General features: G+C 40.4%; 1 protein-coding gene across 1 annotated transcript in view; it reads left to right on the top strand.

Annotated features, from left to right (window-relative positions):
- PREX2 (phosphatidylinositol-3,4,5-trisphosphate dependent Rac exchange factor 2) overlaps positions 1 to 18988 on the top strand; it is a 310741-nt gene that overhangs the window by 255771 nt on the left and 35982 nt on the right. Inside the window, exons 36-37 of the mRNA XM_065397932.1 lie at positions 8445 to 8511; positions 11194 to 11384. Coding sequence (XP_065254004.1) covers positions 8445 to 8511; positions 11194 to 11384 — 258 coding nt within the window. The remainder of the gene's footprint in view (positions 1 to 8444; positions 8512 to 11193; positions 11385 to 18988) is intronic.

The raw sequence follows: 18988 nt of genomic DNA, 5'->3' as shown, positions 1-18988 counted from the left end.
CATAAGGGGTTGTTTTATACCAAGGTCGGCTCTCAATAAACAGGACTGTTGAGGAGTCAAAGCTTACCATGCCTGACCACCACTGGATGTACAGCTCATGGATGATGAGCCAGGGGATGCCAAGGACAATTGTACTGGATGAATGTGGTACACGAATTAGCCCAAACCGGAGGATTTCTTGGTGGTCTCAAAGGGTATTTACCTTTAATGGAACTGTCTGGTGGTCCCAACAAAAAGAGTGACTCCAGTAATTTGGGGGAGTCCTGGCATTGGGTGGGGATCTTGTGTGCTGAGGTGAAATCCAGATCCATGAAATTGCCTGAGGCCCTTGAGTCCATTAGCACCTCTAGAATGGTATCAGGCATTGCAGTGTGCTGGAGTTGGCGAGGTAGTTGGAGATGCGTTGGATGCTGATTGGCCATCACCAGGTTATGAGCAGACAAGCACTGGTGTGGACTACTGAGGAGAGATGAAGGGTACCGACCCAGATCGGACCCCCCATCGGGGCTGGACCTTGGTGGGGTAGCTTGATGCAAAGTGTCCAGGTTCCCTGAGTATAGGCATAGGCCTGATCCCCAGTGTTGACTCTTCTCCGTGTCCAGGAGTCAGGACCAGACCAGGTAGACTTTCATGCGTGCAGTCAACAGAAAAGGGACTGGTGATGGATGGGGGCAGAGCCAGCCGGGCTGTTGGGACCTGGGAGGACCATCTTTTTTCTTGGCGGTGTTCACTCAGGCGGTCATAAATCTTGATGTATAGGTTGACTGAGGGATCCAGGCTGTGTGGGGATTTCACCCATGCCATGTTTTTTCCAAGAGCAGAGATGCCCAACCCAGGGCCTCCCCAGTAAACAGGCTGATAGTTAACCTCACTTGTGTCTGGTCAGTGGGGTAGGACTGTGGAGGTGGCAGAAATAGGAGCTGACACTAATTTATGAACCCACAACATTTGTTGTGATCTCCATTGAACTTGTTAGGCAGGTGGACCTTGAGCTCGTGGGGTGTGGGGGATAGAGCTGAAGATGGTGCAACTTGAGCTTTTAGGACCATGTTCTGTGCCTGAAGGGCAGCAACATGAGCCTACAAGGTCCATAGGGCTCCAACTATCTCTGTCAGAGAGATATTGGCCTTTGTAGGATCCATGCTTGCCGCATCAGTTCTAGTTCCCTTACTGTTTGTGGTTTTGAAGCTACTCAGACTGTTGGAGACGGGAACATGGGTGGTCAGGCCCAGAGGTTGGAGCAGGAGTTGGTAGCCAGGCTAGGAGTCCAGGGTCAGACCCAGAGTCAGAGGCTGGATACCAGGGCCAAGAGGCAGAGGCAGAAGTTAGGAATCGGAGCCAAGGTCAGAGCCAGGTTACCTGGAATGAGGCAAGGCAGGAGCAAGACTGGGAATAAGCAAGTGTAGGAACTATCACAGCCGTGGAGGAATGCTTTGAGCAGCTGCTGAATTGCTGCTGCTTCTCGGCTTACGAGTTGGTCTACTGATTCGTCCACCAATTGGTGATGTAGCGAATCAGGCAGCCTGCTACAGGCTAGCTGCACTAGTCAGGTTGCCCAGCAGCGGCTTTGATGCAGGCCCTATTTCTTGATGCTATGCCACTTGTGATGAAGCAGGCAAAGAGGTCTAAATTTCTTTCTGCTATACAGGGAGCCAAGCCAAGCCCCATAGAACATTTTCTGGACCATAAATCATTTCATAAACTCCAACTGCCTTTGCTTAATTCTAGAACCCCTTCTGGCTTCTCAGAATTATCATCTTATTTCAAAGAGAGGATCATCTGCATACAGGATGGCCTCATGAGCTGCTAAGAACAACAAGCTGAGAGTAGGATCAGAAACCTGCCTTCCTTTGGATTATTTGTGTGTTCTAGATTGGACCAGTATGTTAGACTGTGGTCCAGTTTGACTCCTAAATATATGACAACTCATAGACTTTAAGGTCAGAAGGGACCATTATGATCATCTAGTCTGACCTCCTGCACAACGCCCACCCACTCCTGTAACAAACCCCTAACCTATGCTTGAGTTACTGAAGTCCTCAAATCATGGTTTAAAGACCTCAAGGTGCAGAGAATCCTCCAGCAAGTGACCTGTGCCCCATACTGCAGAGGAAGGCGAAAAACCTCCAGGGCCTCTGCCAATCTGCCCTGGAGGAAAATTCCTTCCCGACCCCAAATATGGTGATCAGTTAAACCCTGAGCATGTGGGCAAGACTCACCAGCCAGCACCCAGGAAAGAATTCTCTGTAATAACTCAGATCCCACCCCATCTAACATTCCATCACAGTCCATTGGGCATATTTACCTGCTGATAATCAAAAATCAATTAATTGCCAAAATTAGGCTATCCCATCATACCATCCCCTCCATAAACTTATCAAGCTTAGTCTTGAAGCCAGATGTGTCTTTTGCCCCCACTACTCCCTCACTACTAGTTGGAAAGGGAATGGACAATCCTCAATACAGACTGTAAGGGCTTGATTGGCCAGGCAGTTGTTCAGATAGAAGATTGTGGCCACCATCTTAGATTCATTTCATGTAAGTCTCCACTGCCGAAGATGAGTGGCCGGAGCATTTATATCCTGGCTGAGTGACTTTTCAATATCTGACACTTTGATCAGCTCCCACGCTGCCTTGATCCAGAAACTAGCAGGGACCTCCTGGGGAGCACAGGCAAATGTTTTATGAACCTCAGTCTTGGCATTGGTATTTGTTCCAGCAGAATATAGTGGAACAGTTTGGGGCAGAAGCTGGCATACACATCTCATTGATTCAGAGCTGAACACAGCCACCTATATCATTAGTGCTTGCCTAAGCCACAAATTATGATGTAATTTATATTTGTAGGCTCAAATGGCTCCTTCAAAATTTCAATGAGATGCCATTACCCTTAAACTACATGGAGGTCTATGATGATGAAAACAACCTGCTGCACACAAGGCTGACAATGGTTCCAATAGATGTAAATAAGCAACACACACTTCCTATAAGAAGATCCGTTTGCCTCCAGAAGAAAAAAACAATCACCTGCAGTTCCTGCTGACATTTGACAACTGACTTTGCAACATCCTTTTGCGGAAGCCATTCATTCACCTACATACAGTGCTGCCACCCCGCTGCCAATCTTGGATGAATAACAGCATATCATGGCCGACAGTTATGTCCTCGCATAGTGAAAATAACTCAGGGATAGAGAGGGAGACATGCTGATAAATTTCAGAAGCCCTAACTTATGTCTGTGTTTGCAACCTGGGACACAGATTCTAGACTAGGCTTAATAGGCTGCTGACTGGAACAGCTAGTGTGGTTGCCACAATGCATAGATTTGGCTTAGACCAGTTTTCATAGTGTGACTGTGGGGCAGTGATGCCGATGGTCAAACATGTGGAGGAGGAGTGCACAATTAGAAGATTGGAGGGTGGACTATAACCCCTTACTGCCCTTGATGATGCAGCAATTAGGTGGCTGAACAATCTAGATATCGACTTGTGATGCACAGAAAAGAAGACGACTTGTGTGTAAAGTTATATGTGTATGTCTTTTCAGGATCAGAGCCACCTTCTTTTCTTATAAGTCAGTCTCTCAAGCCTTTACATGTCTGAATTACTTTTGTGAGACGCCATCAAATGTTTCACTACAATCAAGACATTACAACTACGGCATTCCATTCATCCACAATTTATGGATAGCTTGATCAAAAAACCATGTATTTATCTGACAGATTCTTTTTTAAACCCAAGCACTTTATTCTACCTAGTTCCCTTACAGAATTCCCTCCAAATATTTGTTCCATTATTGAAGACTGTTGCACAAGGGTTGTTTTATAAAATATACTATAATATGTGGTAACTCACTGTAGTTTTCTATCTTTTTATAATAAGAATGGTCTACCACAGCTTATAAAAATTGAATTTTTTTTAGAGCAGTTCTAATAACATTTGGTGCATGCATGCAAAGTACTATGATTTCATTCTTGTTCACTTCAAATGGATTAGAAAATATCATCCAAACTGGGTACCATGCCAAGACTGCCATTACCTCTTTCCCCTGAAATTTGATTAAGGACCTTAACAGGCATTCAGTAATTAAGTGAAGTGCTTTGGAAATTTATATGCTGTCCACAATTTGTCATGTTCTGAGAAAAACTGAAGACAATTTTGATGAAAAACAATAAAAATAAAGCACTTGAGAAATATCTGGGACTACTAGCTGATTCTGGCTATGGTTTCATTTTTAATAGGATATCTTAGATTTGTAAAATTAATATTGTTCAATTGATTTTTTTCAATTTTAGTACTTTAGGTTAATGAATAATTGACTTTATTAATGAAGCAATTAATTTAATTCTGTATCCCTTTACAATGTCCATGTTGCTTCATTTTCAGAATGGAGCTGGTTATTTTTTGCATAGTCCATTAGTGGGTATACTGTTCTATATTTAGTTACTAGTGTTTTAATGCAGCTGAATTTGCTGAAAAAATGGTATAAAGAGGATGGGAATACTGAACAGATTCTGAATGAGTAAATTTCCCTGTGGCATAGCAGCAGAAAGTAATGTAGGCTTTTATTCTGATAATGTTCAATACACGAATGGCATAATGACACTTAAATTTGTTTTTAGCTCTGCTATACAGTAACACAGAAAAGGTTGGTCTGTTACTGCTGAGGTAACTGTTATGCACTGTGGCTAGTCATGTAGCATTAATAGCAATTTTTTCCTGCAAATCTCTTGTCGTCTATTCTCCAACTTCCTTTGGATGCTGAGTTTATTCAAAGAGGCATTACAGACTCACTTTAATTGTAAATAATAGAACTAGATCAGGTTTCAGAGTCATTATGTTTTTTTGGGGTGAATCTACATCTTCTGTCTAGAAAAAATATTCCTCTCAAAACCACAAAACTAAATACAGCAGAATCTAGTAGTATTATAGGGTGTCAGATTTTAATAGGGCAGTTATTACTGGTAATTCAAATATTTAAGGTTATTAAAATTTGTACTCTGTAGCCCTGACCCTGCAAACACATGCATGTGAATAGCTTTACTTTTGTGAACAGTGCCATTGAAATTAATGGGACCACTCATGTGAGTAAGGTTATGCATGTGGGTATGTATTTGCAGGATCGGGGCCCAGGATGATCCTGTCATTTGTGGATGCTGCTGTAAGTGCACATCTCCTTCCTATTTTCATAGTCAGACTTTACTGTAGTTTAAAATAATTCTTTAGTTACAAAGTAAACATGGAATTTCTACCACATGCCATCTCCAGCAATCCTCCACTGACAGGCTGTGCCTTCCTCCTGACGGAGACTGTCGGCAGTTCATCTTATTGACAGTGCACCAAGGTAATAAGCCACACTAATTCTGCTTAGGTGTCAGATGCCTTGCCACTGACAGAAGGACAAGTATGGTGGTTTCAGCTGTCTGGTCTTTGTTTTTCGTACCTTTTAGTTTTCATTGTCTTTTAGAGGAGTAAGAAGCAGTCTGTTCCTTTATTTAATTTACTCTTTAAAGTTCATTTTTTTTCTATCTCACTATGGTCCATCCTTACTACCATACTGATCTCCTATTAAAACAACTATAAACCGTTTTATTCACTTTAAGTTGCTTACAATTATTTTACAATCTATAGAACTGACTGAAATTTTCAATTTTTTTTTACTCCCCAAATTTTTTTTCTTGAAAATGTTTGCAAAAATGTTCCCATTTTTGACAAGGTCCAGTTATTAATTTAATAGATTATTTTTTTGTTTGTAATAATAAACATTTTTCTGTGACTCAAAAGTAAAGCTGTTACAACAGATTTGCACTCATGTTCTCCTACCCTGCTCTGCATAACATCTTGTTCAGAATATGTTCAGTCCAAGTTCAAGAGTGGCCTTCACTGACACCAAGTGAAGTCAAATATGCTGTCACCATGGATTTCTATGCAGCACATTCAGGAACAGCTGTATGAGCATCATAGAGTAATAGAACACTATGAAATTGCTCCAGCCAGACTTTAAAGGAAACCAGCAATTGCTCCTGATAGGGAGTCTTTAATATTAGTTTACTAACATTTGATAATGCCACATAGATGGTAAGCTGGTGATAGTGTCTGATAAGTGATGCTACTCATACGTCTGTTGGAAAAATAAAAATTCTCTATGGTCTATGAATATGAGCAGGCAGATGATGAAGTGGTGCTACCACTAATAGGTAGCATGCATTGGATGTTTGTGACATGGTGAGCTGTCACTGGGGAGTAAGGAAAGGGTCATGGGGAATAATGAGTCAGTGCTTAATAACAAGTTAGTCTTCTTTGAACCATTTGTACAGTATTGGGGTTCTGCAGCAGGTGCTGTGAGGGGAGGCTAGATCAGAGGCTTCCTTTCCTCCAGTACTCTTAAGCAAAGTAAGCAGTTATGGGATAAGAGGGATTGATAACTACGTAAAAGATAGGAAACAAATGGTAGGAATAAGTCAGTTTTCAGAATGGAGAGAGGTAAATAGTGGTGCCCCCCAGAGGTCTGTACTGGGTCCAGTCCTATTTAACATATTCATAAATGATCTGGGAAAAGGGGTAAACAGTGAAGTAGCAAAATTTACAGATGATACAAAACTACTCAAGATAGTTAAGTCCCAGGCAGACTGCGAAGAGCTGCAGAAGGATCTCTCAAAACTAGGTGACTGGGCAACAAAATGGCAGATGAAATTCAATGTTGATAAATGCAAAGTAATGCACATTGGAAAACATAATCCTAACTATACATATAAAATAATGGGGTTTAAATTAGCTGTTACCACTCAAGAAAGAGATCTTGGAGTCATTGTGGATAGTTCTCTGAAAACATCGACTCAATTTGCAGCGGCAGTCAGAAAAGCGAACAGAACGTTGGAAATCATTAAGCAAGGGATAGATAATAAGACATAAAATATCATATTGCCGCTATATAAATCCATGGTATGCCCACATCTTGAATACTGCGTGCAGATATGGTCGCCCCATCTCAAAAAAGATATATTGGAATTGGAAAAGGTTCAGAAAAGGCCAACAAAAATGATCAGGGATATGGAACAGCTTCCGTATGAGGAGAGATTAATAAGACTGGGACTTTTCAGATTGGAAAAGAGACGACTAAGGGGGGATATGATAGAGGTCTATAAAATCCATGAGTGGTGTGGAGAAAGTAAATAAGGAAGTGTTATTTACTCCTTCTCATAACATAAGAACTAGGGGCACCAAATGAAATTAATAGACAGCAGATTTAAAACAAACATAAGGAAGTGTTTTTTTCACACAACACACAACACACAGACAACATGTGGAACTCCTTGCCAGAGGATGTTGTGAAGGCCAAGACTATAACAGGGTTCAAAAAAGAACTAGATAAATTCATGGAGGATAGGTCCATCAATGGCTATTAGCCAGGATGGGCCCTAGCCTCTGTTTGCCAGAAGCTGGGAATAGGTGACAGGGAATGGATCACTTGATGATTACCTGTTCTATTCATTCCCTCTGGGGCACCTGGCATTGGCCACTTTCGGAAGACAGGATACTGGGCTAGATGGACCTTTCGTCTGACCCAGTGTGGCTGTTCTTATGTTCTTATGTACTAAAGGAGTGGGGTTATTCAGTTTTAGGACAGAGGAGAAAAAGGATAATATGGAAGGCCTGTGAACACGAACTGAGCATACTGTGTACCATATGGAACACCAGCCGCTGTCCTTTGACAGAACACATGCTGCCTTTTTATGTTCTACAGACACTTCCTATGCAATATTAATTTTTATTAAGCTGTTGGCTCTGGGTCTGTTGGTCTTTCTCTTTCACATTGCATTTTGTTTTTATGTTGATGAACAATATTTGCATTCAATTGCTTCTTTATATATGAAATCATTTTCATATAGGTGGGTGGAAATTATGCAGAGGAGCAGTTGAAGATAGTTTGTTGCATATATAAAAATTGACACAGACATTGTTAGTTCTGGTCATCACCCTGTTCACTTAGCTTGTATGGTGTATCTTTCCCCCACTCTTAGTTTTTTTAGTTTCTTTTTATATTGTAGCCTTTCAGGGCAGTGACAATGTCTTTCTATATGTCTGCACCGTGCCTAGTACATTTGGGGTGCTCCTCTAATAATATTATCTTCCATAACCAATTCCAGTTTTTCTAGTAACTTTGCAGTAAAACACACTGCAGAAGTTCTGATGCACGGTCTACACTCAGATGCACGTTATTCAGTGACCCATTATACTGCAGCTTGCCAAGAAAAAACATGTTCATAATTTCTTTAAAAAGAGCATTAGTGCACCTTTAACCTTCATTTTGTTCCAGCCCTTACTTGTCTCATGTCCTTAAGTCTAAAAAACCCTTCATAAATCAAAGGACGTTTCAGTTATATTTAAAGTATATGTTATAGAGGCTTTTAAACAATTAACAGTTTTGTTTGTTTGTTATCTCAGGGCATTCTACCTGGACAAGTCGAACCTCCCTCCAAATTCAACATCAAAAGCTGCTTATATAGATAAGGTAAACAATAATATTAGGTGTTTAATTAAACTCTGTATGTTACACATTATCCTAATCCCTTTCTTTTGGCTTGAGTTGAATTATTTTGAGGTATTTTTTCAGGGCTCTGTTATGGCTTTTGTCCCAGCTCTGCATTACAGATGGTCTGACACAGCATTGCCCTCCTAAGAGATATTTTGCTTCAGGAGATGCAGCACATGCTCACGTGTGAAGCCGATCTGTTTCCTCTGACTTTAGCAAAGAGTAAAGGGGCAGAGCCATGGCCTGGTCTCCGCCTTATCCCTTTGGGTCCTGTCAGGGGTGCTTGCAGGCAACAGTCCCTGTGCCCAGGAGAATGAACTTGGTGCACTGTCCCATAAAGAACAGGCCCTTCAGGATTTTCCTCACAAGGTTGCCCTTACAACTTTCCCATGATGGCGCCCCTAAAATGGATTCCTATTTCCATTTTAAGAAAAAAAATCCTCCTTTTATGCCTAACGCACTACCTAGCATGGCATCCGCTTTTGATCTGACATCCATTTTACAGCCTACAGTTTTATATTTCATAAAGCCTTGTCTAAACTAGAAACTAGTACCAGTTGAAACCAATGCAAGCTAAATTGATATAACTAAACATTAAACCATGTTAAGTGAGTCTATGTAAGCAGTTTGCATTGGTTTAGCTAGATTTATTTTTAAATCACTTTAGTTAAATCAGTGTACTTTTCAAATATAGGTAAATATAAGTCTAAATAAGGCTACCATTTCCCTGGTGAATTAAAATTCCCATTAGGGAGTGCTTGTCTAGATTTTTAAATATTCTTTCTTTGGTTAGCAGGTTTCTCTCTATGGGAATCCCTAGGTATCTCATGAGCAGAGAAAATCAGGGGTTTGTATGACAAGAGCTGCAATGTGACTTGAGCCTCATTTCACTTTTTTACCGAACACCGTGGGAGAGACGCTGCCTTTTGTTACCAATTCATGAAGACAGTCTTTCCTATCTTTGTGTGTGTGTGTGTGTGTGTATATATATATATATAAATTCAATATTATGCGGTTAAACTCTTTCTCTATATATGTATCATTTCAATCTGGATACCATTAGGGGTCGGCAACCTGTGGCTCCAGAGCCGCATGGGGCTCTTTGGCTGCCCCCTTGCGGGCAGCCATTTTTTGAGGGGGTGCGAGGTCAGGCTCTGGTTGGGAAGTGCTTACCACAGGCAGCTCCCGGCCAGTGGTGCAGCAGGGCTCTGGCCCCATGCCACTCCCAGAAGCGTCTGGTTGCTGGCACGTCTCTGTGTACCCCTTGTGGGGAGGGCGGCTGCGGATCTCCATGCGCTGCCCGCGCCTACAAGTACCGCCCCCGCAGCCCCCACTGGCCAATGGGACCTGTGACGATGGTGCTGGGGTGGGGACATCACACGGAGCTCACCTCCCCCTCACCACCAGGGGCGTGCAGAAACGTGCCAGCAGCCAGCCACTTCCAGGAGCGGCGTGGTGCCAGGGCAGGCAGGCCCTGCTACGCCGCCGGCCAGGAGCCACCTGTGGTAAGCATCTCCCGGCCAGAGCCTGCACCTCGCACCCCCTTCCCCATGTCAGAACCCCATCCTGCACCCAAACTCCCTCCCAGACCCTGCACCTTCTCCTGCACCCCAATCCCCTGCCCCAGCCCAGAGCCCCCTCCTGTTTATATTCAACTTCAAATGGCAGAGGTCGCATTAAAAGTATTGGTGAGTAGTAATAACTTTAATATGTTCAATTATTATTAGCTGATAAATTCTAACTGTACAAGTAGCTTTGCGTGTGATGCGGCTCTCGAAATATTTTGGTCAAAGACAAAAACAAAAAAATGGCTCTTCTTCTTTGAAAGGTTGCCGACCCCTGTACTTTCTTTTCAGTTTTGTTGCAAAGTTAATTGTTCTTGTTTGTGGTTTCTTCACTCCTGTTCTACTGCTTACTATTATTCTTTTAGTATGCAGTGTTGATGTAGCTGTGTTAGTTCCAGGATATTAGAAAGACAAGGTACGTGAGGTAATATCTTTTATCGGACCATCTTCTGTTGGTGAAAGAGAAAAGCTTTTGATCTTACAGAACTGAAGAACAGCTCTGTGTAAGCTCGAAAGCTTGTTTCTCTCACCAACAGAAGTTGGTCCGATAAAAGATATTACCTTACCCACCTAGTCGCTCTAATATTCTTTCAGTAGTTAGTCAGGATTAGTGAATGGCTGTTTGCATAAACATAGGACAGTTTTGTCTTACCTGTATGCTGATTTTTCTCATAGTGGTCATGCATCAGTCCCAGCACTCCTCCCTTTGCGCCTATCTTTGCATTTGTCTTTCACTGCATTAATCCTTCTTTGGAAATACTCCTGGAAGAAGGCCTGCCCATGTGTAGTCAGGTGGAGAGGGCTAACACAGTAGAGATGGGCGTGGGGATTATACGTTCAATGAAAATACCCAGATACCGATTTTAAAAAAACTGTCTTAAATATTGCCACAATACATTGTGTGCTTTGCGCATGCCCTTTCAAATCTGTGCTTTGAAAGCAGCTGGACTCAGGGTTTGGCCCACAGTGCTCATCTGTTCTTGTCTGGAGTCATTAAACTCAGAAACAATTTAGTTGTCACCCTCCCAGAAGAGAACTTCACATACATCTTGATGGCAAATGTTGTCTAAATCTCTCTGTTCTCCTTTGCTTGCAGCTGATGCGGCCCCTCAATTCTTTGGATGAACTTTACCGACTGGTTGTGTCTTTTATCCGATCCAAGCGCACAGCGGCCTGTGCTTACACTGCTTGCAGTGCCTCTGGAGTTGGATTGCTGTCAGTTTCTTCAGAACTCTGTAGCAGACTTGGAGCTTGCCACATCATAATGTGCAATAGTGGAGTTCATCGGTATGGCAATTTATCCACCTGTCTTTGCTTTAGTCAGTCATTGCAATCCAGTTTGGAGAATAATTTTTATTCCATGTTTTTCTGAGTGTACTAGTATGTATCTAATGGACTCTTAAAAGATTATTCATGGTGAGATTCTGGAAGATAAAAGTAGTTGCAGTGATTGACAAAATAAGCAATATAATTTTAGCTTGTATAATTGCAACAGATTATTCGTCTTACAAATTAGTACAAGGCAGAAATATTAAAATTTCTAAAGCATGACAAGGAAGGTTTCCTATTTGCATAATATATTGTGTATTTTCTACTGAACTCCAGTATAGGCAAGACATTTTAACAGCTAGTGTTCATTTTATACACTGGAGGGAATCTTAGTAGCAGTGGATCTCAAAAAACTCAAATACTGCAGGTCTGGTTCAGAATAACCAGAAGCACTATATTGTGGGGGTAATACTTGGCATGACCAATTTGATTACTGAAAATGAACTCAGACACTTGACATTTTGAATTTTCAATTGATTCGCTATATACTGCACTGTACTAAACTCTGAGCAACCTTAACATACTTCTAAATAACCAATTTTACAAAGATCACCAGGATGTTAGTGAAATTCATTCAAGAAAACAGTATGTGTAAGTACCAGCGGGGTAGGGTTAGAACTTTGTGTATATTACAGCAAACATGAAAGAATAACAGTTGAGGAAAATAATCATTAGGTACATATTCTGTAATGGTTCTTTATACAACCCAGAAGCTGATGCTAACATGATCCTTTTTTACATAAGGATACAAACTATAGATTCCAGTTATCAGTCAGTTTAAAAATGGTGTGTTCATTCTCATGATTCACTGTTTCAAACTCCTTACACTATTAATTTCTGATCCTTAGCAGATTTTCATTTGAGCAGCATCAATTACAAATTTGTTGGGTTATAACAAAAATAACTTTCTTTTTAATTTTACGTAATGTCCATCTTTCTAAAAAGAACTTTGGAAAAACAGTATAGTGCCAGTCCAATGCAGAATATCAGGCATGACAAGCTGGAAAAGGTCAGCAAGGTATCAGAGAAACAATCAATAAGTGCACGTTATGAAACAGACTTGCCATCTTTATCAGCTCAGATCTGATGGTGCATTTGTATGACACTGCATTATTGGCAGACAAGTGTATGTGGCATGAAGTATACTGTCCTCTGTTTTAGAGAGACAAGGTAGGTGAGGTAATATCTTTTACTGGACCAACTTCTGTTGGTGAAAGAGACAAGCTTTCAAACCACACAGAGGTCTTCTTCAGGTCCTTCTGCAGGTCTACCTCATCCACTTGTCTCTCTAGTACTCTGTTTTAGGCAGTTATATGAGATGATGATATTTTTTAATACCATCCCCTGTACCAGAGCAGGATGGTTGTGTTTATCCTTCCTTTAGCATGTGGGAACACTATATAAGCTGGATCAGCATGACATTTTCAGAAGGCCATAAAGCCCTTATGCTTTACTCTGGCTATTTATCCAGATTTAACATTTTTACAAGTAAGAAGTTTTTGATGATTTAGAGAATCCCGTTTTCCAAGTTATAACTCCAGCTAAATCTCCTAGTCAACCAATGGAAATATGGGCAGCATTTCTTTCCTTCTTTTCCCTCCACTGCTCCAATGAGGAGCAGCATCTTCTGTCTCCCATGTGCCTTTTTCCTTGATTTTTCCTTTAAAATGTTACTGTGAAAGAGACTGTCATCTGTAGAATGAACAGGGATTTAAACAGTTCAGCCTTGTCCAGCACATATTATGTAAGAACAGTGGTACTTAAAAATGGATTGACCCCAAGAATTGAAAGGTCATGAATTATTCAGGCTGGCCTATTGACAGGAATATTAGATACCTGTTTCCCCGAGAATTATGGGTTTGTGTGCATATGCTTTATCTATAGCCAAACATCCAAAAACTTTCATAGGTGGAAGAAAGAGAGGGTTCTATTTGGGCATAATTCTCTTTCTGGTGCTTATTAGAGATGGGCATAGTACCATGAATATTTATTTGAATGGTTAATTAATTCACTTTAACTGGGTTTGTGAGTTTCCTGAGAATATTCTACACAGACAAAGTGTTGATTAGCAGAAATATTTGAAAAATGGTGAATTTTAAATGGCTATTGTAGCATACTCACAGAAAATGAAATTTGAATTAGAAAAAGTGAATATTTTGTCAAAAATCTGTTTGTTGTGGTAGGTTTTTTTGAGTTACGCTCAATCAGAGGGCAGAAACATACCATGTGATCCACATGTCCAATCAAAGCAGCATGAATATCAAATATGCAGAATGAACAGCTAGTGCACAACTTACAGATCATGAATTATTCAGAATTATTGGGAATATAACTTTAAATAATGGGGATGTATTTGATAAAATCATAAACTTGACATCCTTGAACAGAAAGACAATTGTTTGAAAAAATGGTACACTTTGAATTATTCACTCAGCAGTATTGCCCATTCATATGCATAAATTATAAAATGTCTCATGAAGTATAGTGGCCTAAAAAGTAGTGATAAGTTTTTTGCCCCTGTTCTGGTAGAATGAGATTTAATCTTTGCAAGATTGTAGAGGAGACCTCTATTTCTAAACCTGATAGCTTAGACACATGGAGTTCTGAATTCTCATTTCTAATAAAATATTGTATGTTAGCCCTGTGGGTAGGCTACCCTTTGAGAAACCTCCTTCAATGGATCAGTCCTCCTACCAGTTTAAAGGTGAACAATATGATAGTAACAGACCCTAGTTCGTGTCTCCACATGTCTGCATTAAATATGCAAACCCCAGATTTTGGCCCCTGGAACTTATTTTCACCAGGTTTCCAAAGTTAGATTCTTAATGGAGCCTGACCTAAGTCTCAGTCTAGGAGTCTGTATCAGAGTTCAGGATGCTGTGCTGATCACTCCTTTTTTCTACTCTCGGGAAATGGGAGCTGAGCAAACCATTATTCCCATCTCTGCCAGAATTTAATGTCTCAGGCTATATTTGGTAGAATAAAAATCTGGATTTCCCACTTTTCTCTAGTTAAACTTTGTTGACTGACTACTAGACTAGAGCATACATTCTTAACATGGAGGTCCTGAACTGATGTCAGAGGGGAGGGGCCACACTGTCCTTCCCTTCCTTTTCAATGGAAGGTGGGAGAGAGTACTAGCCAGATCCCGCCTAGATGGGAGGGAAGTTCTGGGACAGGGTCTCAATATGGCAAAAGGCATCCCACTATGGAAGAGTTTGAAAACCACTGGACTACAGACTTTGGCTGTACTGTCACTATCACTTATAACCTCCTCAGTCTCAGCAATGTTTTGGTTTCTAATTTCTCTGTGATCCAAGTTAAATTGCTTTTTACATTGTACTAGGCTAAAACAGCTTGAAAGAGCTCACATTTTCATTCCAGTATCCAAGATAATATTGGGGATTTTGAATTGCTGGTGATTACTTTGCTTTGATTTTTATGTTTGCCAATTGACATTAGAGCTAGAAATACAGTATCTATTCCAGACAGAAGTCTTTTTCAAGTATATTTCAATCAGCTGAACAAGAACCAGGGAGCAATAAGTACCTTTAACCTTCACTGTCCTTTGTGATATATGTCTACAACCTCCCCATAAATGATCATAAAATGAATCTGTTGTGCAGATTCAACATCAGGAATTACAATTAATGTGATTCTAAGGAATCTGGTTTTTATGATTTATTTTGCCTTTTTTCATCATAACTAGTTATGGTCTATTAAATTTTACTTCGTTTAGTTAAAACATTGCAATTCTACCTGCCAATTAACTATCCTCCAGTAAATGATACTAGGGTTTCTTTGCCTGTATTCATTTTATTTGAAGTTGTAATCAGTCTGTACAAATGTAGATGATCAAAAGCACTTTTAAATATTGAATCATTATGCCAGTTCCTGCTCCAGAGGGAAGAGACAGACTGTGCTTCACAGACCCTAGCTCTTTCTATGCCAAAATAAAATTAGGTGCAGCAGCTGCAGAACTCAATTTGGAGACTAGTAGGAATACAAACTAAAATGAATTATTTAAAATATTCAAATAATGCCATTTTTGGGTTTATTTATAAGTTTCTATTCCCAGGTGGATAGAAAGGAGAGTGTGTCCTTTACAACCATTATGAATCTTCTGGCGATACCTCTGTTCTTTATTATTTTTTCTGTATTTGATTTCCTTCTTTAAAGCATCTAATTGCTGCTCCTTTAAGCCACAGGGTTTAGGCTAGCAGATGTCCTGCTGAGTGAGGAGACAGGTTCTGCCAAAGGTTGATTGTGCTCCTGAAGCCTGCCCAGCTCATGAAGGTCCAGGGAGCAACACACCTTTCATGGGTAACAAACCCAGATCTCCCAAACAGCAACGCAGAGCTCCACTGTAACTATATTTTTGTTGTTCTCATCTCAATTCTCCTTTATACATTCATTTTCTTTTAAAAGTTTGACTAGAGAAATTTACTTCTGAAATCAATGAAACTGTGCTGCAAAGATCTTTTCTTGGGGCCCAGTTCTGCAACTGTTACTCACGCTGAACTACTTGATCTTGTAAGTAAACCTATTGACTTCAACCGGATTACTTGAATGAGTAAGTACATGCCAGCATGAGCATGCATTGCAGAATGAGTCCCTATGTGTCTCAATCCTTTCAAAGAGTAGTCAGCTATACTTTGATTTCACTCTTGCTCTCTCTTTGCTAAATATTCGGTTTTCCCCTTCAATTTTACTATCCCTATCTCCATTTATTTTTAATATATTTTCATGATCCATTATTCACTGAGACAGAAATAAACTTTTTTTTCTTCATAATATAAATATTTAGGATAATAGAATGTTTAATACTGTGCTTGTTACAGTTCAAAGGCAGATAGAGATGTGGGAACTTGTCCTAAAAGATAGCACAAACAACACATTGAAAACCAACAAGTAATCCATAACAATTCTGATTTATATTCCCCTTCTATATTTATTTATTATTGTTATTTATTATTATTTATATTCCCTTTCTATACTCTACACATTTTTGCTTTGTTCGCTTTTAACATGCATATTAGGAATGATGTTAGTCACATGCAGTTCTCTTTCATGTTTCATCTGTTGAAACATCATTCTGCTTAGCACATAATTTTAAAAAGTGCAGAGAAATGCATGAAAACAGACTGAGTGGGATGGTTCCAAAAAGGATTCCAGTGCAGTGTTTTCCTCTTCGCTCCCTTCACCTTTATGCATTATGTAGCTGTTTAACTGCCTGGGTTGATATATAGCTCCCTCACTTCAACCTGCAGAACCAAACTCTCATGTTTCCTACAGTATTTCTTCTCCAGTACTCAGGGCTTTGGAGGAATCCAAATCTTTCTTACAGAAAACACCAATATAAAAAAATCCAATAGACCCCTTCAAACTGTCTAGAATCAACTTGTGTATAAGTTCTTTTGATTTTGAGATGAAAAAGAATTAAATTGAACAATCTGAATTCTTCTACAACATGAAATAAATTAGATTGCAGTTTCCCAATGGATAACAGCTTGATTTGATCTGCCAAGGACATAAAAATGAAACTCTTTCCTACTCATTTGAAGAGGATGCTCCTCAGACTAATGTATATGGTGGCCAAGTTTGTTCTTGAACTATCCTGACACCATTATTAAGCTTGAGCGGACAAGAAGCACAGGACAATTCAAACCTTTAAAAATTCTATTCTTTGTTTCCTGGCAAGTCCAACTTCTTGGCATACAAACAGTATTCAAGGTGAGGTCTTCTGTAGCTAGTGCCTACCTGCAAAATTTCCAACCACTAACATAATAGCATTAAATTTGAGGTAGAATTATAGGGTATCTATGATGCGTCTAAAAGCATTTGTATAGTCTTTGAAAAAAGGCAAAAGTTGACAGATGAGTGAGTCCTAGATCCCCGTTCTGGTTTTTCAGTTGAATTTATTTTCACTCCCCTTTTCCAACAGAGAGGGGTGTTCACAAATTTTATTTCTGGAAATAGCATCTCTGGTATGGAGGAATGCACTCGTTCCTGTTAAAAATTAGAGAAAAGGGCAGTATTATCTTCAACAGGTTTCATTGCTCACAAAAAACAGGCTAATTTTGAATTTAATGTTACCCCTTCCCCAAGGCTTGGCTCAAACCTCCCTGGTGCTTGTTAATCGGAGTGGCTTGTCTCTGCCCCTGGCATGGGTTGAGTCCTGAGTTTTTTATTTCGGTGCCTGGTGCCTTCACCCAAAGTGACTCCAATCTGTGCCTGGGAAACAAAGGTGCTGTCCCTTGGGAAATTCACAAGGACACAAACAACACAATACATTACTACAAGCTCCAATCAATGAAATTCCACACTCCAAAAGAACAATATAACACAGGGGGCTTTACTAGGGACAGGAAACAAATTCTGTAAGGAAGAAAAGGATTAAGATTAACTAAAACACTACGATATCAATAATATAACATATCCTCCACGTCCCTGCATTCACCACTGTACACAGACCCTCAGCTCCCTCTCTAGCACCATTCCAGGCAGATAAGAGGCTGAAGAGAAGTCCTGCAATGAGTGCTGGAGCGCTGTGAATATTGGTCAGCTTAAACAAAAAGAAAGGGGTTCCCTTACAGTCTCTTCAGCCCTGAGTGGGGCAGGGTCCCCTCATGACTCCCTGGTCTGGAGCCCTGTGGAGATCTTGGCTGACTATAGGTAGCTGGCACCAGGTTGCTTCTCTGCCCTTCTAATCGCTGATCTCCACAGGACTGGCACTTCATAATCGTGTTCTAAATCCCACAATAGCTCAAAGTCTCCCTTTGTGCAGGAGTGAGAGTTGAATAGAGACTCCCTGACCCCAAGCTGTGCTGCCCCAATCTCAGCTCCAAACTCAAACAGTCCAAAAGCGAAACTAAAATGAATCCCTTTGTCTGTCTCCAAGCCTGTTTGTCCCCTCTAACTGAGAGACTGACCAGTCCTGGCTTCTCGTTGGCCCAGCACATTGTCTATATAAATCACTCCATCAGAAATTCCCTATTGGCTTTTGTAGAAGTTTCCTGACTATTCTATCCCTGCTCTGGACCCTAAGCAGGCCGGGAAATGGTGTCCAGAGGCTCTGGAGCCATTGCTGTAGTCCAGAGGGTTGGACCCCTGGAGGCTCAGTTCATTGTTTCAGGAGCTAGTAAACTCCAAAGAGGTTTGTACTAAAAACCTGAATAAATCTACATATGCAGGACTGAAGTCCCAAGGTAGAAACCTTAAAGGCTACAAATCAGGGCATTTTTCCTATTTAGATCTGAAATATGACTATATATACACACCTATTCAACTCTATCATGAAATGTGTCTCTGGTTTGCAGTCCTCAATTGAAACTTAACTCAAGGGCCTTCCCTTCTGCATTTTGTTTGCTCCAAGAGTATTTATCAAGTTCATGGTGATAACTGTTTCATGCTTTAGAAAGAAAGGCGTTTCCTTTCTTAGATGAAATGCTCATAATGACCATTTCTTATGAGCAAATAACTTGTTCCTCTGTAAGAAATCTTCTTTGGGATCATGTGTTTCTCATCTATTTCAGAAACTGAGTCATCTTCCCTGCCAGAGA

This window comes from Emys orbicularis, chromosome 2 (assembly GCF_028017835.1).
Source record: "Emys orbicularis isolate rEmyOrb1 chromosome 2, rEmyOrb1.hap1, whole genome shotgun sequence".
NCBI classification, from domain to species: Eukaryota; Metazoa; Chordata; order Testudines; family Emydidae; genus Emys; species Emys orbicularis.
This window is presented reverse-complemented; position numbering and strand designations above follow the sequence as displayed.